General features: G+C 35.6%; 1 protein-coding gene and 1 long non-coding RNA gene across 3 annotated transcripts; one reads left to right on the plus strand and one right to left on the minus strand.

Moving 5' to 3' along the window:
• Positions 1-346: 346 nt before the first annotated feature.
• LOC145737035 (putative inorganic phosphate cotransporter) lies at positions 347-13,906 on the minus strand. Of its 2 annotated transcripts, none has more exons than XM_081991613.1 (9): positions 13,746-13,906; positions 9,942-10,090; positions 7,218-7,419; positions 7,060-7,158; positions 4,205-4,368; positions 3,199-3,354; positions 2,952-3,084; positions 670-902; positions 347-588 (listed from the first exon to the last, which is right to left on the minus strand). In XM_081991613.1, exons 1-9 carry the CDS (start codon positions 13,795-13,797, stop codon positions 457-459), a joined length of 1,320 nt encoding a protein of 439 aa, XP_081847739.1. In that variant the 5' UTR covers positions 13,798-13,906; the 3' UTR covers positions 347-456. The 2 variants fall into 2 exon arrangements, with proteins under 2 accessions (XP_081847739.1, XP_081847738.1); XM_081991612.1 differs by having other exon boundaries at positions 4,205-4,428.
• Positions 13,907-23,006: 9,100 nt separating this feature from the next.
• Positions 23,007-23,528, plus strand: LOC145737269 (uncharacterized). The gene is made up of 2 exons (XR_014180337.1): positions 23,007-23,318; positions 23,369-23,528. It is a non-coding gene; the product is annotated as an uncharacterized LOC145737269 (long non-coding RNA).
• Positions 23,529-27,719: the final 4,191 nt, after the last annotated feature.

Raw genomic sequence — 27,719 nt, forward strand, 5'->3', positions numbered from 1 at the left:
AAAATGATCAGAATTAGCCTTAAATCTTCCTTAAAGCTAGTAAACTGTGTAAAATAACCTAGATCAGTCTAAAGCTTCTTGAGACAGTAAAACCCTGAATATTAGCCTAAAAGAGCTTAAAATCTTTTAATCTAACTTTGCAAATCTTAGATCAGCTTGAAATTAGCCTAAAATGATCAAAATTAGCCTAAAATCTTCCTTAAAGCTAGTACATTGTGTAAAACAAACTAGATCAGCCTAAAACTTCTTGAGACACACTAAAACCCTGAGAATTGTTCTAAAAAGGTTTAAAAAAATCATACAAAATAAAAAATTTAAAAAAAATAAAAATAAATACAAATAAAAATAATAATAAAAAAATCAAACTATAATTTTGCTTACTGTAAATAACAACCGACTGTATTATACTTTACACAGTAACTATTGGTCAAAAAGTGTGAAGAGCCGTTCTACTTCCTATGTTCTTACTCTTCCTAGGTTATCCCACTTTTGCTTTGTAGCAGAGGCACAGCATATGAACAAATTGGCAGTCACAAAACAAATTATTACATTACCAATGAAAAGTGTCTTCCATTCATTGGCATCTTGCTATATAAAAAAAACAGAAAAAAAAAAAACTAAAACTAAACTTCTTTCTCAACTTCTAAGCAGTTAGAAACTGATACTAACCGGATCAGGGAAAACCAACAACACGTAATACATCACAATAACTTGGCTGACAGTGATGGATATCCCGCGCAAAATGCCAGCAAATCTTGGCGTTAAATCAATTTCGTTAACTATGTAGCCAGAAAAAGTAGCACCATGAAAAGCTTGGCTAATTGTAATCAGGATTAGTGCAGTTGTGATATCATTGGCAACGTAGATTAGCAAAACCAAACAGAGCAGTTCACCGCATGATGCTAGAATTTAAAACACATTTTTGGAATTTTCATTAAATTTCCTATGTAATGACATAAAAAAAACACTACAAAGTCAGGGAAAAAAGTGGTGTCAAAGTTTGAACTTCCAGAAACACCGTTTGAATGGTCAGTCAAAGACAAAATCGCCTGTAAAACCCACTTGGAGTGAGAAAATGACTGTTTTCATCAAAATTTTGTAATCCTTATAAAATTTTCTATTCATTAACATAAAAAACACTACAAAATTAGATACATTCAGCGAAAAAGGCGGTGTCAAAATTTGATCTGCAAGAAACACAGTTTGAAAGGACAGTCAAGGACAAAATCATCTGTAAAACCCACTTGGAGTGAGAAAATGACTGTTTTAAGCACATTTTTGGAATCCTCATTAAATTTCCTATCCAATAACGTAAAAAAAAACAATAAAAAATTTTCTACAGTCAGGAAGAAAAGCGGTGTCAAAGTTTGAACTGCCAGAAACACAGTTTGAAAGGACAGTCAGGGCCAAAATCGCCTGTAAAACCCACTTGGAGTGAGAAAATAACTGTTTTCGTCAAAATTTTGGAATCCTTATTAAATTTCTTATCGACTATCATAAAAAACACTACAAAATTAGATACATTCAGCGAAAAAGGCGGTGTCAAAATTTGATCTGCAAAAAACACAGTTTGAAAGGACAGTCAAGGACAAAATCGTCTGTGAAACCCACTTGTAGTGAGAAAATTACAGTTTTAATCCCATTTTTGAAATCCTCATTAAATTTCCTATTCAACAACATAAAAAAAACACTAAAAAATTTGGTACAGTCAGGGAGAAAAGCGGTGTCAAAGTTTGAACTGCCAGAAACACAGTTTGAAAGGACAGTCAGGATCAAAATCGCCTGTAAAACTCACTTGGAGTGAGAAAATAACTGTTTTAAGGACACTTTTGGGATCTCCATTAAATTTCCTGTTCAATAACCTAAAAAAAACCTTACAACATTTGGTACAGTCAGGTAGAAAAGCGGTGTCAAAGTTTGAACTGCCAGAAACACAGTTTGAAAGGACAGTCAGGGCCAAAATCGCCTGTAAAACCCACTTGGAGTGAGAATATAACTGTTTTCGTAAAAATTTTGAAATCCTTATTAAATTTCTTATCCACTAACATAAAAAACACTACAAAATTAGATACATTCAGGGGAAAAGACGGTGTCAAAATTTGATCTGCCAAAAACACAGTTTGAAAGGATAGACAAGGAAAAAATCGTCTGTAAAATCCACTGAAAGTGAGAAAGTGACTGTTTTAAGCACACTTTTAGAATTCTCATTAAATTTTCTATCCAATAACCTGAAAAAACATAACAAAATTTGATACAGTCAGTGAGAAAGGCGGTGTCAAAATTTGATCTGCCAGAAACACAGTTTCAAAGGATAGCTAAAGACAAAATCGATGTAAAACCCACTTGTAGTGAGAAAATTACTGTTTTAATCCCATTTTTGAAATCCTCATTAAATTTCCTATTCAACAACATAAAAAAAACACTAAAAAATTTGGTACAGTCAGGGAGAAAAGCGGTGTCAAAGTTTGAACTGCCAGAAACACAGTTTGAAAGGACAGTCAGGATCAAAATCGCCTGTAAAACTCACTTGGAGTGAGAAAATAACTGTTTTAAGGACACTTTTGGGATCTCCATTAAATTTCCTGTTCAATAACCTAAAAAAACCTTACAACATTTGGTACAGTCAGGTAGAAATTCGGTGTCAAAGTTTGAACTGCCAGAAATACAGTTTGAAAGGACAGTCAGGGACAAAATCGACTGTAAAACCCACTTGGAGTGAGAAAATAACTGTTTTAATCCCATTTTTGGAATCCTCATTAAATTTCCTGTTCAATAACGTAAAAATACCTTACAACATTTGGTATAGTCAGGTAGAAAAGCGGTGTCAAAATTTGAACTGCCAGAAACACAATATTTGTAATTTGTCAGTAATTTACCGGTCAAATTTTCATGGTAAAGTAAAATATTTACTTTACCGGTAATTTACCCATCACTAGTTAAAAACAACTTACCAATCGCTTGAAAAAGTTTTCTTGATCTTAATCTCGTGATGTAGCTTTTACGAATTAGATAGTCGGACAGACAAGCTGCTATTACTCCACAAATTCCGGAAGAAAGATGTGGCAGTAAACTATTTTCGAGTGTCTAAAACAAATTAAAAAAAAAAAATATTAATTAATTAATTAAATTACTTTTTTTTATTTAATAATTTTTTTTTGTAACTTAATTTGCTGTCAAGGAAAGCAAACAAAGTCTTACCGAATAAAAGTCCCAATCCCTGTTAATTGTGTACATATATAGAGGAATTTCAGTCATTGTCATGGTTTCACTCAAGGTTGAGCTAAAATTGGCAGTCATTACTGCAACAACTGGCAACACAGCCATCATAATATGTTTCCACGGAGCTGAGGTATTCTGCCAAATAAATGTCAATCAGACAACTAAAAGTTTAAATCCAGGGTTGCCACATTTTCCCCAAAAATTTGGAATTTTATCTTTTTGGGGTATTTTTTGCAGGGGGAAACCAGACTAACTGGGAAAACCACCCCTTTTGGGAGAATTTGATGAAGTTACGCACTATACCGTCAAAATTTGTGGAAGAGAGAGTATACTAAAGTTTTGTATTCAATTTTGGCGGGCGCAACAGTCTTCTAGGCCAGTTTTCGCAGTTTTTAGGTTTTTTTCTATAAAAACTCTGCTTTGACAAAAGAAAGAAGTTTTGTGCTACATTTTGACGTTTGAACGAACCTCTTAGCTGTCATAGTAACTAAGCTAGGCGCTGTCAAATTGTGACACCTTCAATATTTCCAGTACAGTTACACTGTTGTATTTCATGTCAAATATCTCAAGTATTTGTGATTTTTGACAAAAATTATTCAGGTTTCAGAAAGTCAAAATCACGTGCTACATTTTGACGTTTGAACAAACCTTCTAGCTGTCATCGTCACCAAGTTAGGAGCTGTTAAATTGTGACACCTTTACTATTTCTAGTACAGTTACACTGTTGTATTTCATGTCAAATATCTCGGGTATTTGTGATTTTTGAAAGAAAATAGTATTCAGTTAAAATATAGCCAAAATCACGTGCTACATTTTGACATTTGAACGAAACTTCCAGCTATCATAGTAACCAAGTTAGCACGTGTCAAATAAGGACACACCTGTCATCTTAAAAGAAACTGAAGAAAAGTGACGGTTTGGGAATTTTCTTATTTCGACTGGGTAAATCGAGTTGACAGATGTGGCAACCCTGTTTCAAACTCACATTTTCCCTTGGAGAATCCTGCTCCAACGAGGTTTCAATGTAGCAGCGTTCCTCCGTTGATATATTTGGATGGGAAGCAGGATCATTGAATCCAAAAAAGTAATATAATACACTCCAGGCTAATCCTAGCGCTCCGTATAAGTAGAAAAGTCCCGACGCTCCCACTGATGAATATATTACAGGTTTAGTGATTAGAAACGAAGCTATAATAGCAACAATTCGACCTAAAATTAGGACAAAGTGAGTAAAAGATCGAGTAAGTCAGTGTTGCCAAGTCTAGGAAAAATACCCCACCTCTGGGGATTCGAACCACATTAGGATTTATATTTATTTAATTATTATTTATTACAAAAATTTAAAAAATCGTTTCTGTCCTTTAGAAACTAGATAATACCATCATCAAGTATATCATTGAAAAGGATTTTATAAGCGCTTTTCAAAAATGCAAAAATTATAAATGGCGACCATAAGAATTTACAAAGTTATCATCTATATGTCGGAAACCGATGCCGATAGATTTTAGATAAAGTTCTCTAATACTTTTACCATTTAACCGACTCTGTAGCCCTTATGGTTACCGAGATCCCAATACATATAAAATCAATTTGGGACACACTGTATAATAAATTTAGTCTAAAATAATTTTAAAAAAACTAGCTTAAAATGGCCTGAAAAAGCCTAAAATGCTAAATATTAACCTAAAATTCTTAAAACTATCTCTAAAAGCCTAAAATGCTTTAAATTAGCCTAAAATACACTAATTTTTAAAATTAAAAAACCGAAGATGAGCCTAAAATTGTTATAATAATCACGAAAATCTTAGAATGTCTGTAATTATCATAAAATGCACATAATAGCCTAAAATGTTTTAAATAGCATTTTTTATTAATTAGCCTAAAATTACCAAAGTTAATTAGAGCCGAAAATCACCTAAAAAATAAACTGATTTAGGCTGAAATGTTGAAAACTAGCTTAGAATAGTAAAAACTATCTCGGAAATTCTAAGTTGTCCAATTAACCTAAAATGCATTTTTTTTAGGCAAGAAAAGTGAAAATTAGCCTAAATTGGTAAAAACGAGCTGAAAATGCGTTATATTACCTTAAAATTGTCTGGTCGATTTTGAAAAATCTAACAATGCTAAAAAAATTATCCTAAAATATACTAATTTAGTCTAAAATGATATAAAAAAAGCCTAAGATGGACTGTAAAAGCCTAAAATGCACTAATTTAACCTAAAATGTCGAAAATTAACTTAAAATTGTTAGAAGTGACCCGCGTGAAAGCTTCGAATGTCTTAAATTGGTCGATATGGTTAAAATGGTGAAAATTAGCCTAAAATTTAATAATTTAGGGTAAAATATTAAAAATGAACCTAAAATTGTCAAAAACATCTCGAAAAGCTTAAGATGCCTTAAATTAGCCAAAAATGCACTGACCAGTGCTAAAATGCTGAATATTACCATATATTTTCAAAAAATATTGCAAAAAGCCTAAAATGCTCTAATTTAGCCTAAAATGTTGAAAATTAACCTAAAAATGTTAAAACAACTTGAAAAATTCTAAAATTGCCCTGATTTGGACTAAATGCTAAAAATTAACCTAAAATTCTTAAAACTATCTCGAAAAGCCTAAAATGCTTTAAATTAGCCTAAAATACAATAAGTTTTAAGATTATAAAACCGAAGATTAGCCTAAAATTGTTATAATAATCACGAAAATCTTAGAATGTCTGTAATTATCATAAAATGCACATAGCCTAAAATGTTTTAAATAGCATTTTTTATTAATTAGCCTAAAATTACCAAAGTTAATTAGAGCCGAAAATCACCTAAAAATTAAACTGATTTAAGGCTAAAAATGTTGAAAACTAGCTTAGAATAGTCAAAACTATCTCGAAAATTCTAAGTTGTCAAATTAGCCTAAAATGCATTAATTTAGGCAAGAAACCTGAAAATTAGCCTAAATTTGTAAAAACGAGCTGAAAATGCGTTATATTAGCTTAAAATTGGTCGATTTTGAAAAATCTAACAATGCTAAAAATTATCCTAAAATATACTAATTTAGTCTAAAATGAAAAAAAAACTAGCCTAAAATGCACTAATTTAGCCACAAAAGCCGAAAACTAACCGGAAAGTGTTACAAGTAATCCGAGAAAGCTTCAAATGGATTAAATTGATCGGTTAGGTTAAAATGAGGAAAATTACCCTAAAATTGAATAATTTAGGCTAAAATATTGAAAATTAGCCTAAAATTGTCAAAACTCCCTCGAAATGTCTTAAATTAACCAAAAATGCACTGATTAGTGCTAAAATGCTGAAAGATAATATAAAACTGTTCACCCAAACGCGAAATGCCTTAAATTAGCTTAAATTTTGTAATTTTGGCTAAAATGTTAAAAATCAACCTAAAAGTGTTAAAGCAACTTGGGAAAGTCTAAAATACCTTAAATTAGCTTAAGTTGCCCTGGTTTGAGCTAAAGACTATTTTAAAAAGCCTGAAATCCCTTAAATTAGCCTAAAATTTAGCCAAATGAACTAAAAGACAAAATTATGTTTGTTTTTTCACTTCTTGTCTTGTTAACAGCTTAACGAAGCCCCTGAGAGCAAAAACACCGTAACACAATCTTGTAGAGGATGAAATTTCCTTCAACTTTAGTTATTTACACTTTTTTTTAGCTCCTCAAATAACGGAACTACGCTCAGCTAAAATAAAGTTTTTAAAAAAACGTAGTTTGTGTCACTTCTTGTCTTGTTAGCAGCAATTTTAGTGAAATGTGGCAACTTTTTTGCATTTGGGGAAATTATTATATTATTCAAAGGTTGGCAACACTGAGGTAAGTATAGTATCAAGTTACCGTTATAAATAATCATAGTCAGAGTAGATCTTTCGTCTGGTGGAGCCCATTTTCCCAAAAACACGTGGACACAAGGAAACAGAAATCCCTGAGAAAGACCTGCAAGTAAGAAACGTTACCAGTTAAGACTTGTAATAAGTAATTTAGAATTTCAGCACCTTGAATGTATCTGCATATCGTTACACCTGTGGATCCTGAATTACTCGCAGCAAATGGTATAAGAATGAATGCAATCGAATTGATAACGATTGCGGAAATTAAGAAATATTTAGATCCATACTTATGTCCCACGAATCCGGCCAACACTGGAAGCCACATGTAACCTTTTGCGAATGCTGACAACATCCTCTCAACTTCTGTCTAAAATTCAAATTATATTACTCAATAAAAGAAAAATTCAGAGAATCGATTAAAAAATTCCTCAAAGAAAAGTCAAAATACAATAAAAACTAAATTCTTTTCTAAATTAAAGTCTAAAGTTGAGACTCCACTAAAGTCGAATGTAGTATCTAATATTCTATGTAACAGTTGTAACAAATGTTATGTAGAACAAACAAAAAGATATCTTAAACACAAAATAAAAGAACACCAAAATGGTGAAAAGAATTATCTTACAAAATCAAATCCAACAGCACTACACCATTTCCAAATGTAGTTCAGAATAGGCCAAGTGAGATCCAGAAGAGAACAAGCGTAATTCAGAATAAGCAACTGTAATTCAGAACATTCAAAGGTTATTCCATAAAATACATTATCTGTGGATAAAATTACCAAAACTCCAAGGCACTTAATACGGAAGGACAATTACCACGATATGTAGAGGATCGTCAAGTTTTTGATAGTGACTTAAGACACCGGAAAGGACAAATTCATAATGGTTGGAGGATTGGTCAAATCGCGGAGGTGACACATAAAGAGGCTACAAAAAGAGTGAAGAGCAGCGTTTCTAAGGAAGACATAATAAAAGGACAGCGCTCAGACCCTGATTTGAAAGTAATCAGATCATGGTTGGAGAATGATTTGAAGACCGATGATGAATGGAGTCCCGATGAAATTAGGAAGGATCAACTAGAACACAGCGATATAAGCCCATTGTTGTTGAGAAATGAACAAAGCGAGCCAAGACCAACATGGCAAGAAATCTCTAGCAAAGGCCTGACGTTCAAAGCACTTTGGGCTCAGTGGGACTCGCTTGTTGTTGAAGGCGGCTTGCTAAAAGGAGCTTGGGAGAGTGCCGATGGGCAAGAGATAAGAAAGCAGCTGGTAGTTCCCAGAGGAAGGGTCGACAACGTACTGGAGGAAATGCACAATGGAAAGACTGGTGCTCATTTGGCAGGAAATAAGACTTTGGACAAAATCCGGCAACGCTTTTACTGGGTGAACTACTGCCAAGACGTAAACAACGTCTTGGCAGGCAGACAATGTTCCATTTGTGCAGCTAGCCACGGATTACAGAGAAGATCCCGGGGACCTATGAAGCAGTACAACGTAGAATTGCCATTCGAACGTTTGGCCATAGAAGTCGCTGGGCCTTTTCCTGAGACCAACAGAGGCAACAAGAACATTTTTGTTGCCATGGATTACTTTACCAAATGGCCTGAGGTGTTTGTGATTCCAAATCAAGAAGCCAGCACAGTCGCGGATATTCTCGTCGAAAATGTCTTCAGTAGATTTGGTGTGCCGTTGGAGTTACACTCTGACCAAGGACGAAACTTTGAGTCAAAGCTCTCTCAGAGGATCTCTGGATCTGAATAAGACCATAGAGCAACATCTCTCAAAGGTTGTTGATCAGCATCAGAAAGATTGGGACCAGCATATTCTGCTCTTCTTGATGGCGTATAGAGCAGCAGTCCACAACTCAACGGGACAGTCACCATCTAAAGTTCTGTTTGATCGAGAACTTCGACTTCCATGTGATGTGGTGTTCGGATCTCCAACAGGCCAAAGCACAAACATTGAGAACTACGTTAACGAGTGGCAAGAAAGATTACTGAACATCCATGATCTGGTCAGGGAAAGTTTGAATCTAGCTAGCGACAAGATGAAAGCTCGTTATGATCTTAGGGCCAATTCGGGAGGGTTCCAGAAGGACATAAAGTTTGGTTGTTTAACCCTCAGAGGAAGAAAGGCAAATCACCGAAATTAACACCGGTTTGGGACTAGATGAAGCGGATCGGGACGATCAGCTTTAAGAGGGGGGCAGTGTTACGGTTTGGGCCTACTATGCTCGATACTTACTGAACGAGCACTCGATTCGGGATGGATCCAATGCGCCGCAATATTTGGCCTGGCGCGTGTTAAAGTAGGCCGCCGTTAGAAAGCGATTCACCGAGAAGCATCTTCGATGTTAGAACGTGGTTTGCCGAATATAAAAGAAGCGGTTTACTTTTATAGTTAAGAGACTGTGCCGCCATCTCTGCAACAGCTCGCAGCTCAGGTGATAATTAGTAACATCTGCATCTTCAGAAATCTCCATGTTAAAAGCACTTTATGAAACGTGTCAGCTCAAAATATTAATGACAGAATAGCACAATAATGACGTTGTCAACATTGTAAACAAATCACCAGTCGTTTATTGTGGTTGAAGTCATAACTACTCGTACACCTATACTACCTTATTGTTAGAGACTATTAGCAATCAATATTTCAACTGAATGATTTGTTAAGAGTTCGATGAGATTTTGATAAATGGTTGAAAATAAAATAGTATACAACCAACGGTAGAAAGTTTAATTTCTGTCTCGAGATAAAGTTTATACTACCTAATCTCTCGACAGAAATCAAACACTTTCCACCTGAGTATGTAATATATTATTGTTGAGCGTGGAATCGTGGATTGGTCGTGAGTGGAATGTATTTTGTTTAATAGGAAAAACTCTTACCCACAGGTTAGTATTTGAATCATCCATGGCAACTAAGGCTGCGCTGAAGCTTATTTTCGTGAGGTAACCGATAACGATAGCGACAAACAAGATGATCGCTTGAATGTGCCTAGTTCCGATAGCTGGTTTATTGTTTGTGGCATAGTCAGCTGGAAATAACAGTTTTTTTAGGTTTTTTCGGTCTGTACCAGGACTTGAAAGCAGACTTTGGCTGCGACATTTATAATACTTGATTACATACAGGTATGGAAATGTATACTACACCAGTGGTAATTTAAAACATTTTACTGTTTTTTTTCAGGCTACAAATAGAAACTTTAATAAGGATTCCAAAAAATGTGCTTAAACCAGTCATTTTACCAGCGATTTTGTCCTTGCCTGTCCTTTCAAACTGTGTTTCTTGCAGTACAAATTTTGACACCGCTTTACTCCGTGACTGTACTAAATGTTGTATTGTTTTTTCTGATTATCAAATAGAAAATTTTATGAGAATTTCAAAAATGTGCTTAAAACCGCCATTTTCTTACTACAAGTGGTTTTACTAGCCATTTTGTCCTTGACTGTCCTTTCAAACTGTGTTTCATGAAATACAAATTTTGACACCGCTTTTCACCGTGACTGTACTAAATTTTGTATTGTTTTTTCTGATTATCAAATAGAAAATTTAATGAGGATTCCAAAAATGTGCTTAAAATAATCATTTTCTTGCTACAAGTGGGTTTTACCAGCGATTTTGTCCTTGACTGTCCTTTCAAACTGTGTTTCTTGCAGTTCAAATTTTGACACCGCTTTTCTCCGTGACTGTACTAAATTTTGTATTGTTTTTTCCGATTATCAAATAGAAAATTTAATGAGGACTCCAAAAATGTGCTTAAAATAGTCATTTTCTTGCTACAAGTGGGTTTTCCCAGCGGATTTGTCCGTGACTGTCCTTTCAAATTGTGTTTCTAGCAGTTCAAATTTTGACACCGCTTTTCTCCCTGACGGTACTAAATTTTGTATTGTTTTTTCTGATTATCAAATAGAAAATTTAATGAGGATTCCAAAAATGTGCTCAAAATTGTAATTTTTTTGCTACAAGTGGGTTTTTCCAGCGAATTTGTCTGTGACTGTCCTTTCAAATTGTGTTTCTTGCAGTTCAAATTTTGACACCGCTTTTCTGCGTGACTGTACTAAATTTTGTATTGTTTTTTCCGATTATCAAATAGAAAATTTAATGAGGATTCCAAAAATGTGTTCAAAATTGTAATTTTCTTGCTACAAGTGGGTTTTTCCAGCGAATTTGTCTGTGACTGTCCTTTCAAATTGTGTTTCTTGCAGTTCAAATTTTGACACCGCTTTTCTCCCTGACGGTACTAAATTTTGTATTGTTTTCTCCGTTTATCAAATAGAAAATTTAATGAGGATTCCAAAAATCTGCTTAAAACAGTAATTTTCTTACTACAAGTGGGTTTTACCAGCGATTTTGTCCTTAACTGTCCTTTCAGTGTTTCTCGCAGTTCAAATTTTGATACGGCTTATCTCCCTCACTGTACTAACTTTTGTATTGTTTTTTCTGATTATCAAGTAGGAAATTTAATGAGGATTCCAAAAATGTGCTTAAAACAGTCATTTTCTGACTACAAGTGGGTTTTACCAGCGATTTTGTCGTTGACTGTCCTTTCAAGCTGTGTTTCTTGCAGTTCAAATTTTGACACCGCTTTTCTCCGTGACTGTACTAAATTTTGTATTGTTTTTTCTGATTATCAAATAGAAAATTTTATTAGAATTCGAAAAATGTGCTTAAAATAGTAATTTTCATACTACAAGTGGGTTTTACCAGCGATTTTGTCCTTGACTGTCCTTTCAAAGTGTGTTTCTTGCAGATCAAACTTTGACACCGCTTTTCTCCCTGACCGTACCAAATTTTGTACAGTTTTTTTCAGCTTATTGAATAGAAAATTTAGTAAGGATTCCAAAAATGTGCTTAAAACAGTCATTTTCTGACTACAAGTGGGTTTTACCAGCGATTTTGTCGTTGACTGTCCTTTCAAGCTGTGTTTCTTGCAGTTCAAATTTTGACACCGCTTTTCTCCGTGACTGTACTAAATTTTGTATTGTTTTTTCCGATTATCAAATAGAAAATTTAATGAGGACTCCAAAAATGTGCTTAAAATAGTCATTTTCTTGCTACAAGTGGGTTTTCCCAGCGTATTTGTCCGTGACTGTCCTTTCAAATTGTGTTTCTAGCAGTTCAAATTTTGACACCGCTTTTCTCCGTGACTGTACTAAATTTTGTATTGTTTTTTCTGATTATCAAATAGAAAATTTTATGAGAATTCCAAAAATGTGTTTAAAACAGTCATTTTCGTACTACAAGTGGGTTTTACCAGCGATTTTGTCCTTGACGGTCCTTTCAAACAGTGTTTCTTGCAGTACAAATTTTGACACCGCTTTTCTCCGTGACTGTACTAAATTTTGTATTGTTTTTTCTGATTATCAAATAGAAAATTTTATGAGAATTCCAAAAATGTGTTTAAAACAGTCATGTTCTGACTACAAGTGGGTTTTACCAGCGATTTTGTCCTTGACTGTCCTTTCAAACAGTGTTTCTTGCAGTTCAAATTTTGACACCGCTTATCTCCCTCACTGTACTAACTTTTGTATTGTTTTTTCTGATTATCGAGTAGAAAATTTAATGAGAATTCCAAAAATGTGCTTAAAACAGTCATTTTCGTACTACAAGTGGGTTTTACCAGCGATTTTGTCATTGACTGTCCTTTCAAACAGTGTTTCTTGCAGTTCAAGTTTTGACACCGCTTATCTCCCTCACTGTACTAACTTTTGTATTGTTTTTTCTGATTATCGAGTAGAAAATTTAATAAGGATTCCAAAAATTTGCTTAAAACAGCCATTTTCTTACTAAAAGTGGGTTTTACCAGCGATTTTGTCCTTGACTGTCCTTTCAAATTGTGTTTCTAGCAGTTCATATTTTGACACCGCTTATCTCCCTGACTGTACTAAATTTTGTATTGTTTTTTCTGATTGTCAAATACAAAATTTAATGAGGATTCAAAAAATGTGCTTAAAATAGTCATTTTCTTACTACAAGTGGGTTTTACCAGCGATTTTGTCGTTGACTGTCCTTTCAAGCTGTGTTTTTTGCAGTTCAAATGTTGACACCGCTTTTCTCCGTGACTGTACTAAATTTTGTATTGTTTTTTCTGATTGTCAAATAGAAAATTTAATGAGGATTCCAAAAATGTGCTTAAAACAGTCATTTTCTGACTCAAAGTAGGTTTAAGACTGTGGTTTCTGCAGTTTAAATTTTGACATCGTTTTCTCCCTGACTGTACTAAATTTCGTAATGTTTTTTTCAGGTTATTGAATTGAAAATTGTTACTGTTTGAAGACTCTTTCTGTCTCTCTTAGTAAACAAAGAGAGAAACCGTTATTTTTCCTTAAAAACAAATCAGTTTTAGGGCAACGCAGTTACTGTATATAAGGACGATTTTTGTTTGAAACAAACGAGTGTTTTAACGGGATTTTTTGTTGTAAATGGTTTTTGCGCCAAGCCAAAACGAACCTTACTATGAAAACCAAACTGTTAATTGCACTATAAATAATCCTTGTGCAATGTATTATTTCTTAGAGTTGTGGTAAAATTTTTGACACTTAAAATTGTATGTAAAAATTCAATAAATTTGCATTACATTTTATGCAATTTGAACACAATTTTTAACAGTGTATGACTATGAATTTGGGTACTTACTTTCACATGCAGTGAAAACAGAAAATCAATGCAAAAATAAGTGCTACACATACCTGAAAGTGTACCAGAAGGTACTTGCTGGATATCCACCTCTTTTACCGCCATCTGATCTTCTTAACGTGCAAACCATACGATTACTACCCTACACTCAGATTTGTGAAGCCAAGTGAATTTAAATTTATTAATCATTCAAGTGTCGGATATTCTGCAACAGATCTTTATCCAGAGAAATATCTTGTCAACGTAAGTAATATTCTATTGTATGTACTCCAGATTAGATTAACTCTAGAAAATAACATTGAAGGCCATCATCCACTCAGTTTTAAGTAGTGGAGACGCCTTTTAATCTATTTTCTAATAATTACTTGCATACAACTGAGCTACCAAGGCGCACTTGTTGAGTTGGAGGAAGCGGAAAGGTTCAGGTTGGGTTCGTCTGGAGGGGCATGACCAAAGCTCAAGCTGTCGGGAATCGAAAAAGGTTTCACGGAGGAAACTCTGATAAGGACAATTTATGAGGACAACAAGAATCCATGGATGTTAGATTGGTATCAATAATTAACTAGTTGGCAACAATGCCGGAAATGTTGACAGCAAGTGAGAAGTTAGAGAGGGAAGATTATGTTGATTGGGCTTTTGCCGCAGAAAATTTTCTGATTATCGATAACCTGAAGAGCTGTTTTTATGGTACTGAAACTGATGACACAAAGATTGCTAAAGAACTTGCCAAACTGGTGTTGACCACCGACGCTTCGTTGTAGCTGCATATCAGATATACCACAACAGCTAAAGATTTATGGGACAAGCTGTAGTCATTGTTTGACAATTCAGAGTATGCCAGGCGTATTGGTTTGCTTTGAAGTCTTATTTCCGTGCGATTAGAAGATTGTGATTCCCACGTCATATGTGAATTCACTAGTTGAAACAACCCAGAAGCTGAGAGGAACAGGTTTCAAGATTGACGAGGAATGGATTCTTCTTCTTAGAGTGCCTATCCGTTCCGGATGTAGGCTATCATGTTAGCTATTCGAACTTTGTTAACAGCAGCGCCGAACAGCTTAGTGGATGATTGGTTGAACCACGTTCTTAAATTTTTCAACCACGATACTCTCCTTCTGCCCACTCCTCTAGCTCCATATACTTTGCCTTGGAGGATCTTCCGTAAAAGGGCTTTCATTGCGCATTATATGTCCCAGATATTGTAGCTTTCGAGTCTTAACTGTATTCAGGACTTGTTTTTCCTTTCCCGACCTTCTCAGCACTTCCGTATTGGTTATTCTCTCTGTCCAAGGTATTCGTTGGATTCTTCGGTTCAGCCACATTTCAACTGCCTCAAGTTTTTTGGAGGAGGCATCCGTAAGCGTCCACGATTCGATCCCATAAAAAAGGGTCGAAAACACGTAGCATCGCAAAATGCGAATTTTCGTGGCTGGTAAAGACTTTTTTCTGACTGTGCGATGTGACCCTGTCCTTTAGGATTTGCAAGGAAGCTAAGTTGTCTGCGAAAATAACGGTATCATTTGCATACCTTATGCTATTCAATCGTTTTCCATTTAGCAGGATTCCAGCTTCAATATCTTGCAGGGCTTCTCTGAAGATATATTCCGAGTACAGATTGAAAATTACAGGAGACCGCACGCATCCCTGCCTTACACCACGTTATATTTGTATCTCTTCCGTTGTCTCTCCGTCTACCCTCTGATTCCAGTAGAGATTTCTGATGATTTTGAGGTCCTACCCATCCAGGTCAGTTTTTTGCAGAACTTTCATCATTTTCGTTTGTCGCACTTGATCAAACGCATTCCTGTCATCTATAAAACATGCGTATACATCGCAGTTTACATCCCTGCATCTTTGAAACAACACCTGGATAGAAAGTCTCTTTCTCTAGTCCCTACAGGACTTCTAAAGCCGAATTGAGTCTCACACATCTGTTCATCACATAGTTTAAATATTCTACCGTGAATTATCTTCAGGAACGTCTTCAGTAGGTGGCTCATCAAGCTTATTGTACGAAACTCGCTACATTTCCTAGCATTAGGCTTTTTGGGGAGGGTAACAAATTCAGATTTCAGCCACTCCGTGGGTAGGACGCCCGTATCATAGATCACATTGAACACCCTTGTGAGCCACCCTAGATTCTTCCCCTCGATCAACCTCAATATCTCAGCCTGAATTCCATCGGGATCCAAAGCCTTTGATCTTTAGCATTTTTCAAGGCTGCCTGTACTTCTCCTTCTAAGATTGGGGGACCATCTGCTTTATCAATATTGGGTAGCTTCATTCTCACGTCATCAAACAGTTGTTTAATGTTTTCTTCCCAGGTTTGCTTAATTTCCAATTTTTTTAATATAAAACTCGGCCTTGGTTATCCTTAAATACATTAACTGTTCTTCTTTTAGCTGTTCCCTCCATTTCCTGCACCTTCTTGTGCAGATCGTGTATTCTCTCGTTTTATTTTTAAGCAATTTCCTTTTTTCCATCAGTTCCAGGATCTCGTCTGTCATCCAAGATTTCTTCATCTGTTTGTCAGGCTTTAAGTACTTTTCCTTGACTTTATGCATACTTTCTTGAAGCATTTTAAGGTCTTTTTCTACATCTCCATCGTTTTCCTGCTCTTCAGTCTCTGTCAAAAGTTCATTCCTTACCAACTTGTTTGTGGTTGTATCTTTTAGTCTTCTTAAATCATATCTTTCTACATGTTTTTTCTCTACTCTCTTCAGTCTGGTTCCCATTCTTCCTATCAACGGGTTATGATCCGATTGAACATCTGCTCCTGGATAGGCGTCTAACGATAAACGGTCAGGAAATGGATCAGGTGGAAACGTACACATATCTCGGAACCACAGTTAACGCGAAATGAAACCAGACAACAGGAATACGATCACGTATAGAAAGGGCTCGGGTTGCGTTTAATAACGTGAAGAAACTATTTACCAGCAAAGATATTTCTCTACAACTAAAATTTAAAGCTAGTCAGGTGCTACATATTTTCTGTTTTGTTCTATGGTGTAGAGGCTTGGGCCACAACTGAGGCCACTTTAAAAAGACTGGAATCCTTCGAAATGTGGACATATCGGCGTATTTTGAAAATATCCTGGACGGAACACATCACCAACATAGAAGTCGTGCAGAGTTGAGAGAAAGAGAAGGAAGTCGTCTTTACAGTAAAAAAACGGAAGCTGGAGTATTTATCTGAGTAAGAATCGCCATGTTAATAGCCAACGTCCGCAACGGAGAAGGCAATGAGAGAAGAAGAAAAAAATCTCTTGTAATCAATTCTCAAGTTTTATTTTCTGCAAAGTGACCATCATCTTGCGCTCTTTTAATAACATCCAACTGCGTGCCCTTGGGAACGACTACCAGTTCGTTTCCATTTTCAAAAGTACATTACAAAATGTCATACTTAAGAACGCTGTGTTTTTCCGCCAGATTTTAAAAGTTTTTTCACTGTCATTAGATGTTCGTCCGTTGCCTGAGCTATTTTTATTCTCTTTAGAAATGCATGGTCTTCCCTCAAAACCATCATGACTGGATATCGACTCAGCGCATCAATGCTTCAGCTCATAATCATACTCCTCTAGAAGTAACGCTCGTGTGAGGACACACAGGAGGGGAATTAAAATCATGATTGTTCAAAGATGGTCACTCTTTATCAGGAAGAGTGGAGTTTACAAAGGAGAGCGTTATAAAGAAGTTGAAGGAATCGGGATTAGAAGTTCAGAGACCTGAACAAGGCAGTGGCAGAGTGGTCTTAGTTGATCGTTAAGGCAAATGCATTCGTTGCCTTTCGTGGCTTTATTGATTTCAAGAACCTCGAGAAGGTTCAGAAGATTGCCTTTTTCACTGGAATGTAACACCCTGAAGCCTTGTTCAATGTTAAAAGAATGTTGGTTAAGGCGGAGGTGTCGTGCGAAGTTCGATTTGATGTAACTTGTGTCCAAGTTAGGGTTGTTACGATATTTGTCAGCCTCTCGTGTGTGTTCATGGACCCTTGTGGAAAATTGTCTACCTCTTTGCCCAATGTAGGTTGCTTTACACTGTGGGGTGCAGCAAGACAGCTGGTATACTCCAGATCGCTGAAGTGGGGGGAGGGTAGTGTCTTTTGAATTACAAAGAAATTGATGTAAAGTGTGTTGAACTTTAAAACAAATGTTGATGTTTAGTGATTTGAAAAGGTTTTTAAACTGTTGTGAAATTGGGTCCAAGTAAGGTTATAGCTTCCAAGCGTTTAGATATAGCATCTGTCAAGGTCCAGGTTTCCACTCCATATAGAAGCGTGGAGAATACGTAACACTTTAGGACCTGTGTTCTTATAGCAATATTCAAGTGCATGTTACATAGGATCTTTCTAAGGCGGTTGAAAACAGTTCTGGCTTTTTCTATGCGGCATCTGATTTCCCGTGAGTGATCCCATTCCTTATTCAGGCTGCAGCCCAAATCGTACCTGCTGTTTCCAAGCTTTTGTTACTGGCCCTAAACTGGTGGTACTGCGCCTCATCGTTTGTACTAACTATAAGAATTTTGGTCTTCTTGCAGTTAAACCTCATTCCATATATGTCACATGCCTCCACCACTCGGTCTATTAATTCCTGTAATCCCTCAGCACTATCTGCTATGAGAACTGTATCGTCCGCATACCATAAATTATTGATGGTCTCTCCATTGATCCTAATAGCTTCCTCTGTTGCACTGAGCGCCTGTCTAAACAGTATTTCGGAATACGTGTTAAACAGAGTTGGTGACAGTATGCATTCCTGACGCACTCCCCGATTCACTGTAAATTCTTGGGAGGTTTCGTTGTCTATACGCACAGCCGCTCTCTGGAGTAAATACAGATTAGTTATGAGGCGCAAGTCTTTCTTGTCGATACCAGATTCCAAATTAATATTTGAAACAACTTGTGGTGTTGCACCCTATCAAACGCCTTCTCAAACTCGATAAAACAGGCGTAGACATCGCAGTTTACGTCCCTGGCTCTCAGTATCAGGACCTGTATAGAAAATAGGGTCTCTCGCATTCCCCTTCCACTTCTGAATCCGAACTGAACCTTGCTCAAGTTTTCTTCGAGCTTTCTGTATATACGAGAGTGGATGATGTTATGTAGGATTTTCAGTGCATGATTCATCAAGCTTATAATTCGGTAGTCAGAGCACCTAGTAGCTTTGCTTTGTTAGGAAAACCAGCCAATCCTTAGGCAATTCTCCCGTTTCATATATTTTATTGAGTAGTCTTGCCAGTAGTTTAAGTTGGGTGTCTCCCAAAAGTTTCAGTATCTCCGCCTGAACATTGTACGGTCCGGTTGCTTTGTTATTTTTTAGTCGTATTACTTCATGGAGTGTTATTTCTGGGCCTGAATCAGCATGGATAATGGTTTCCGCCTGTTGCTCTGCCTCAAACAGCTCTCCCATGTATTCCTTCCACCTTTCCAATATCCTTCTATTGTCAGTTACAAGACTACCTTGCTTTTCCAGGACCAAGTTACTGCTGCGCAAGCCAGAGCTTCCTGCCATGGCCTTGATTTTCTTGTGCAGGTTGAAGGTATCAATCTTATAATCGTATCATGCTAAGAACGCCCCTGGAAATTACATTTTTAACATGAGCTGACAGCACTTGTAGATCTTTAATCTTTGGTTGGAACACGAAATTGAATTTTAGACCCCGATTAAGAATATCTTAGTCAGACTTTAATGTACAGTTAGAAAGTTTAATGTTTTAATGTTGTTGAGTGTGGAAGTTAAAGTTGGTTGTTGAGGTGCGTTGGTCACCAACAGCTCCATAGAAAATTTTATTATTGAATTTGGGTTAGGCGGGGACGTCTGAAGACTCAGAAGGCAGGTTGTCGTAGGTGGTGTTTAGGAGAAGTGTGGGGGGGATTGTGGGACTTACGACTGAGCTTAGATGTGTGAGTTTGTTTTGGAGGGTTCCAAACTTGTTTTCTCCCATATCATGCACATAATCAAGTAAAGAGTGATGTAAAATGTAAAATTGAAGATGTTAGTGAGTTTGAAATAGATGCATTTAAGTTTGAGTTCGATAGGACTCAGTTTAAAATATGACCTTTCTATCTGCTCCCTAATCCAAACCTTAGTAGCAAGTTGAAAAGCCCTTCTGGAGGATGTTGTGTTGGCGCTGCAGCGAAGAGAGACATATTTTGGCTTCAAGTTCCTTCTTATGCACTCACCGTTGAACCAAATGTTGAGGCGGGTAAGTTTTGAGTAGATTCTTCGTAAACTCGTGGACTAAAAGTGCTCGGCCACCAGTTTTCATGGTAAAAAACCAGTCCATTTTCACACAGTGGAGGTGTAAGTACGAATCTAAGGGGGGTTATTAACCACACAGCCTTCTCCACACTTTTAGAACTTTTAGTTAGTTTTAAACTGTTGAAGACCCTCACTGATGATAGTCTATGAAGTGAAGCACATTGAAGCTAAATCACATCAATGAAGTCACATATGTACAGTATGTCCAAGATTCGATTCTCTATACAGGGTTCTCGCTTCCGGTAAGAGCTACTCCAAAGGTTAAATGGGGAAAGTTTTAGAGAATTTAATAGGCAATCCAACCGTTTTAAAAATATTAAATTTTTGCTTCGTTTTTGAATTATTTTCGAAAAACCAAAAACAAGAAGACAAGATGTTAACGTACCAAAATCAACTGTTCACCAAGTTCTTAAAACATCTGGATATCATCCTTATAAGCCAACAGTTGTACAAGGACTTTTGGAGACCGATTATCCCAGAAGACTGCGTTTCTCGAACTGGTACATTAATAAATGTAATGAGGACCCAGAATTTTCTAATTTTGTTGTATGGACTGATGAAAGCAGGATTACTAATTGTGGTGTTTTTAATAAGTACACCAGTCATTTTTGGGTTGTAGAGAATCCCTATGAGGTTGGTGTTTTGATTTGGTGTGGAATCATTGGTATGCAAATCAAATATTACTTTTATAATAAAGTTGCGACTAAGTAACTGAGCAATGTTTCTCATTTTCAGAAATCGTTTAATAGGGCCATTTACATTTGATTATAATCTTAATGGAAGGAGGTATTTGCATTTATTGAGAGCTGAGATCTTACCAGCTCTTCGAGAAATTGTGCCAAATGAAGCTGATTTTAGAAAATTATGGTTTCAACAGGATGGCTGTCCTGCGCATAACACAGCGCCCGTTATGGATTTTCTTAGAAAAAATTTTGGAAACAATGTCATTACATCCCCAGACCTATCCCCTTCAGATTTTTATCTTTGGGGTCATGCTAAGAATGAGATTTATGGGTTTCGTATATTGGTTGACAAGTATGGCACATCATCAGTTTCGAGAGGACTGTAGCTACTAAAAAATAAAATAAAAAGTTCAGATCCGCATTTGAAAAATTGCAGTTGATAGTATCTAAAAAACGAAACGAAACTGAAAGGTAAAACTATTGTTACGGTTTGAGCCTACTATGCTCGATACTTACTAAACGAGCACTCGATTCGGGATGGATCCGATGCGCGCAATATCTGTTAGATCTCACCGTTAGAAAGCGATACACCGAGAAGCATTTTCGATGTTCGACGCAAATCGCGAAGCGTTTTGCGGTGGTTCTAGAACGTGGTTTGCCGAATATAAAAGAAGCGGTTTCGACGGTGGAGAGTAGTGGATTTGGGAACGCGGTAAAGTTTAAATAGTAGAATAATTGTGGAATTGTAGTAGTGTTTTTTGGTAGCTGAATTAATTATTGTACAGAGCGTTTTGAAGTGTAAATGAATTTATTTCTTGTTGAGTTAAATTGATTTTGTGTAAACCCACGGGAAAACCGTAACACTATTTTTTAAGAAAAGCATAAAAAAGTGCCTTCAGAAGGTATCATTTATTTTCCAAAATAATCAATAATAAAGCGGTAAAAAAAATGTTTATTTGGCTTTTTCGGTTTTTGTCATATATCTCCGGAAGTAATGAAAATGTTTTGATTTTTTTTAACAAATTATTTAGCAATAAAATGCGCAACTTTACGATTAAATAGAAAAGTGCATTGACATTTTGCCCAAATGACGGTGGTTCCAGAGCGAATTTTCCATAAAATACCACCATTTGGGTACCACCACGAAAAAGTGTTGTTTTATGGCAATTTAGACCTCAGAAACTCGAATCCGGTGTCCAAATCGCTCTAAGTTCCACCGTTTTGGGAGTAATTTTAAAAATATAGTGTTTTGGTGTTTTTGGCACTTTTGGACAGTTTTCAGGAGGTGGTTCCATTGTAAGGGCCGGAATCGCCTTTTCGCACCTTACGTCACATTTCTACCATTCACATAAAATCGAATTTGAAACACCCTGTATATGTTTAAATACTACATTATCTTCACAAAGGTATTTCAATTCAAAAAGGGTGCGCATGCGCAATGAAGAATCAGTACTGCCTGCAGAGCAGCGCTTATAAACACTTACAAACAGCAGCTAATCCGAATTTCACAGCAAATGATAACAGTTCTAATTATCTCAAGAAAACTCGTGATTTACGTGTGTGTGTGTGGGGATCTCCAGAAGAACAGCCGGAGCAGAGTACTGGTGAGCCCCTTGTAGCGTAGAGTTCTTTTCATATAGTCCACTACGTTTTCAATTTTCATTTTAATTCGCCTTTTCGTTAACATTTTGGTCCAATCGAAGCGGATTCCTGAAATGTTCAGTACATAAGTATCAAGTTATTCATAGTTTCTAGGTAATTTGCATATTATAATATTCAAGAAACTTTACTTTTACATTTTGTTCGCACACAAAATTAATTTCTACATTCAATTTACTTGTTTAAAAACTAGTTTTTTCTATTTACGGCATTTCTTATCTGTGTAGGGTAAAGCCGTTTGTTTATACCTCAAATTTCAAACACACAAACTGGTTGTTCGGAGAGTGGATTGCAAAATTGCTTTAATTTTCATTAACTGTATTTCTTATAGTACATTAGGGCCATCTCACATTCTCACATTATACTATTTTTCTAAAAAATGGCACAACTGAGGAGGCTGGAAGCTAAGAGGGCTAGAAAGAGTATTTTGATTTAACTTGTTTTTAATTGCGATACTACGTGTGAGACTAGATAATGTGTGTGTGTTTCGGTGGTCAGTTTTGAAAATGCCACCTTCTTAATACACTTTACAACTATCAAGGGGCCCAGTGAAACATTCTGAAGGAACTAGAGTTTGTGGAACAGAAAAGGATGCCTTTTCTAATAGAAAACACTGTCACAATGAAACAGCCCATATATTTACTTACTCCCAAGAAGAGTTGTTACAAGAACACTACAAAAACCAAGTTTATTCAAGCCAGAGTGGTTCTCGAAGAAACATGGATATAGAGTAAAGGTGTATTTAGCGGAAGCTGACAAGGTGATTTACCTAATACTATAAAAAGGACTCTGGTAGAGGTATTAATGAGCTGCTAATACTAAATAGCTTATGTTTCAGGTACCTTTATTTGCCTAATCTGGAGTTTGCTTATCATGCTTTGAAAGGGTCCAAATGTAAAAAGTCCCATTATCAATTGCTCTAAAAGACTCTAAACAGAAGGTGTTTGAAGCTATGGTTATAATGGTGTTGTCAAAATCCATATGCAGAGTGTTGAAAAAACAAATTTCTAATAAGTTTCAGGTAATATTAGAAAGATACAAGCAATTTGATCAAATGCCATTATTTTGCAGAATTAGTCCTTATAAATTTTGCCGTATCTTCTCTGACTATAAGGCTAGAAACAGATGGTGCTACTGTTAAATACTTTTACATCAGATAGTAGGTTAAATTACTATTTTAATTGTATTATTTACACATTATGAAATATACAAATAAAATCTTTAAAAAGTACACTCAAGTTTCTTTTTTATCTAAGAAGTCTAGTTTTCTTCATAAACAATCATAAAATTAGATAATTTCTTTAACTGAGGTACCTACCTGCTCTTACAATGAATTGAACTGAAATTGAAAAAACATGGTAAATAAATCACACAACAAAACCAAATTGATATGTATTTAATGCTGGGTAAATTTACAAAAGGAAATAAATAAGCAATCTATATCACAAAACCAAGTTCTTAAAACACCAACAATTCTGTTATAAGTTAAAACACTGCTTTAGGATTTAATAGTCCCCAGGATACACACATTGCCTTTCCTTTCTTGCAAATTTTATGGAATAATTCTTGAAACGTTGGTATTGGGCTGTTAATGACCCGTTTGAATGCATCTATCTGTGATGTTCTTTCCAGATAATTTAAATTGAATGTGGTTGTTGTTCCCAAGCCAAATTTTGATTGGAACTTTCCGCCTTTGTTTACCACTAAATGTTGCAAGTTTTCCAGTTTGGTGAAGAAAAATCTTAAATTCTACGCAGGTCTCGCAAGAACAACACTAATTAATAAACTTAAACAACCCTAAATTAAGTTTTTATTTCTTCTGTTTGTAGTTTTTGCGGTTTTTCAACTTTTTAAAATTCCTAACCTCAAAATGTTGTTTAGAATGTTTAGCCGACTGTCAGTTGGGACTGTGCCCTATGTTGCCACATCTTCCACGAGCATGACCCAATGACTAGAGTCCGGGTTCCTAGGAATTTTGTTTTTCGTAAATAATTAAAGAAACCAACCTTTGACATCTGATGTGGATGATTTACGCAAAAACACGTCATTTGACAGATTTTTTTCATGTTTTTTTCTTTTTTTTGAATCTAAAAGCTTCCGTAGGCTTCTAGAGCAGTTTAGCAGCTTCCAAAAGTTTCTAGAACTGTCTACAAGGTTTTATATAACGTAGACGTGTCAAGACGAACATTTTAACTAATTATGGCATGGAGGACACGAATCTGGTGTCCGGTTTGCTGTAATTGCCGCCATTTTGTCTGACTTTGATATTAGGACATTTTTTTGAAAATTTTCAAGACATGGCACCCTTAAAAAAATATATTTTGACAAATAACACTTTACGTCACATTTCTATCATTAACCTCAATTAACTAAGACAGTTAAAGACAATTTTCAAATTTCAAAAATTTTCCAAAAAACTTTATTGGGTTACCTACCCCCCTTTAAAAATGTCAAAAATCTAGTTTTTTATTTTTCAAAGTCGACCGGTGCATTGTACGGTAAAATGTTATATTCAATGGAAGTTGCGTCTTTTTGAGGGGCATACATGGTAAAAATTTCACAGTGCTAACTAAAACCGTTTTCGAGATATTTAGAAAAAGGCCCGGAAAAAGGTAATCAAGTCTGACGCTTAGTTAGATTGAGTTAGCGGTGCCCGCTCAACGTCACGTGAGAGCTCCAATCATTCGCTACTTACGATCATGTGTCTATACTCTATACGGAAAATATTGTCCAAATGAAGGTTTTTCCTAGCCTATTATACTGATCGCCGCCTGAATTAAAGTGGTTTTTAGTAAATATCTCAAAAACGGTATAAAAACTACAAGAGCGCGAAATTGTTCCTAATGGACCACTAAACCAAACTACGTAACGTTTGAACTTCAATACAGTTCCCTGTATATTCCAAATGCCTCTAGAGCATCCCAGAACGTTCAATATGCTCTTTAAACTGTTCAAAACCCTTCCAAATACTCCTCAAGTAGTTTAAAACGGTTTTAAAACATTATGGGAACTCCAAAATGCTTCCCAAGCAGTCGAAAGCCTTCCAAAACGATCTAAAAGTTTCCAAGAGCATTTAGAACAGTCTAAATGATTCTAAATGCCCTTCAACTAGTCCAAAAGCTCCCAAAAGGTATCAAAAGAGGCTGAAAGCTTCCAAAAAACTCTAATAACCGTTTAACAGTTTCCAAATGCGTCTAAAGCATTCCAGAACGTTCAATATGCTCTTTAATCTGTTCAAAAACCTTCCAAATACTCCTCAAGTAGTTTAAAACGGTTTTAAAACATTATGGGAACTCCAAAATGCTTCCCAAGCAGTCGAAAGCCTTCCAAAACGATCTAAAAGTTTCCAAGAGCATTTAGAACAGTCTAAATGATTCTAAATGCCCTTCAACTAGTCCAAAAGCTCCCAAAAGGTATCAAAAGAGGCTGAAAGCTTCCAAAAAACTCTAATAACCGTTTAAAAGTTTCCAAATGCGTCTAAAGCATTCCAGAACGTTCAATATGCTCTTTAATCTGTTCAAAAACCTTCCAAATATTCCTCAAGTAGTTTAAAACGGTTTTAAAACATTATGGGAACTTAAAATGCTTCCCAAGCAGTCGAAAGCCTCCCAAAACCATCTAAAAGTTTCCAAGAGCATTTAGAACAGTCTAAATGATTCTAAATGCCCTTCAACTAGTCCAGAAGCTCCCGAAAGGTATCAAAAGAGGCTGAAAGCTTCCAAAAAACTCTAATAACCGTTTAAAAGTTTCCAAATGCGTCTAAAGCATTCCAGAACGTTCAATATGCTCTTTAATCTGTTCAAAAACCTTCCAAATACTCCTCAAGTAGTTTAAAACGGTTTTAAAACATTATGGGAACTTAAAATGCTTCCCAAGCAGTCGAAAGCCTTCCAAAACGATCTAAAAGTTTCCAAGAGCATTTAGAACAGTCTAAATGATTCTAAATGCCCTTCAACTAATCCAAAGTCTCCCAAAAGGTATCAAAACAGGCTGAAAGCTTCCAAAAAACTCTAATAACCGTTTAAAAGTTTCCAAATGCGTCTAAAGCATTCCAGAACGTTCAATATGCTCTTTAATCTGTTCAAAAACCTTCCAAATACTCTTCAAGTAGTCTAAAAAAAATAGAAACTTTTCAAAACAGTTTAAAATCTTCCGTATGCTTCTAAACTAGTTTGAAAGCTTCAAAAAATGTCTAGAACTTGATCTCAAAAAATGTAAAAAGTTTTGCACTCTGAAAGAGTTTTGTGTTTTTTAACAGAATTTTTGCTTTTTTGAGGAAAATAATTTAGGATATTAAGATTTTTTAATTAGATTAATAATAAGATTTTTTTCACGATTTTAGTGCTTTTTAATCCGGACTCTAATGTCTACGATATGCCATAATGCCAACTACAATATTGCCTTGGATAAATTAGTGAGTAGATATCAAAATAAACGCCTACTTGCAGCAAATGCTTTAAATGCCTTTTTGTCAGGTACATTAAGGAGTGTTAATGCAAAAGATCTGAATCATTGACAATGTTAAATTTCAAACAGAACATTGGGATTTCATACTTTTTCACTTACTTCTAGTAAAGCTTGACATAAATGAAATGGGCTTTAGAATCAGTTCAACATTTGACTACCTACAGTAAAGCAAATAAATCGGAATTTTGTAATTTAAATTCGTCAGGTCACTCAAAGGTACTAAACTAAAATCCTTCAATTGTTTTCCATCAAAAGGTGCATCATCATTCTACCCCTTCCACAATCAAATGCTATCACTTTCAAAATGCACAAGTTTTTTGGAAAAGTCTCCAAATGACCGACTAACTTATGCTAAACAAGCTAACTGTGTCTCAAATGCTTACATCACTCCCATACCGTTCAATCTTGTAAATCCTCTTTCAGTTGCCGAATTTGCCATCATCGATATCATTCTGTTCTGCACATTAGAAAAAGCTCCTTTAAATACTGCTTCCAGTGTTCATCTTCCACTACTGTTGCAAATACATTTAGTGTTCATAGTACAGTGTCATTAATAGAGTCCGGATTAAAAAGCACTAAAATAGTGAAAAAAAGCGCTTAAAAAGCAAAATTATTTTCATCAAAAAAGCATAAAAAGCACAAAACTCTTTCAGAGATGCGAAATTTTTTTCAGTTCAACTTCTAGAAATTTTTTTACTTTTTCAAATTGCTTTAGAAGCATACGGAAGATTTTAGACTGTTTTGATAACTTTCAAAAGTTTTTTGAACTACTTGAAAGCATTTGGAAGGTTTTTGGACTGTTAAAAAAGCATATTAAAGATTCTGGAATACTTTAGAGGCATTTGGAATCTATTACAGGGTTCACAAAATTTTTTGGAAGCTTCTAAACTGCTTTAATATCTTCTGGGAGCTTCTAGACTAGTTGAAAAGCGTTTGAAATCTTTTAGAGTATTCT

Source organism: Ips typographus, linkage group LG13, assembly GCF_016097725.1.
Source record: "Ips typographus isolate SLU linkage group LG13, UJ_Ityp_2.0, whole genome shotgun sequence".
Classification (NCBI taxonomy): domain Eukaryota; kingdom Metazoa; phylum Arthropoda; class Insecta; order Coleoptera; family Curculionidae; genus Ips; species Ips typographus.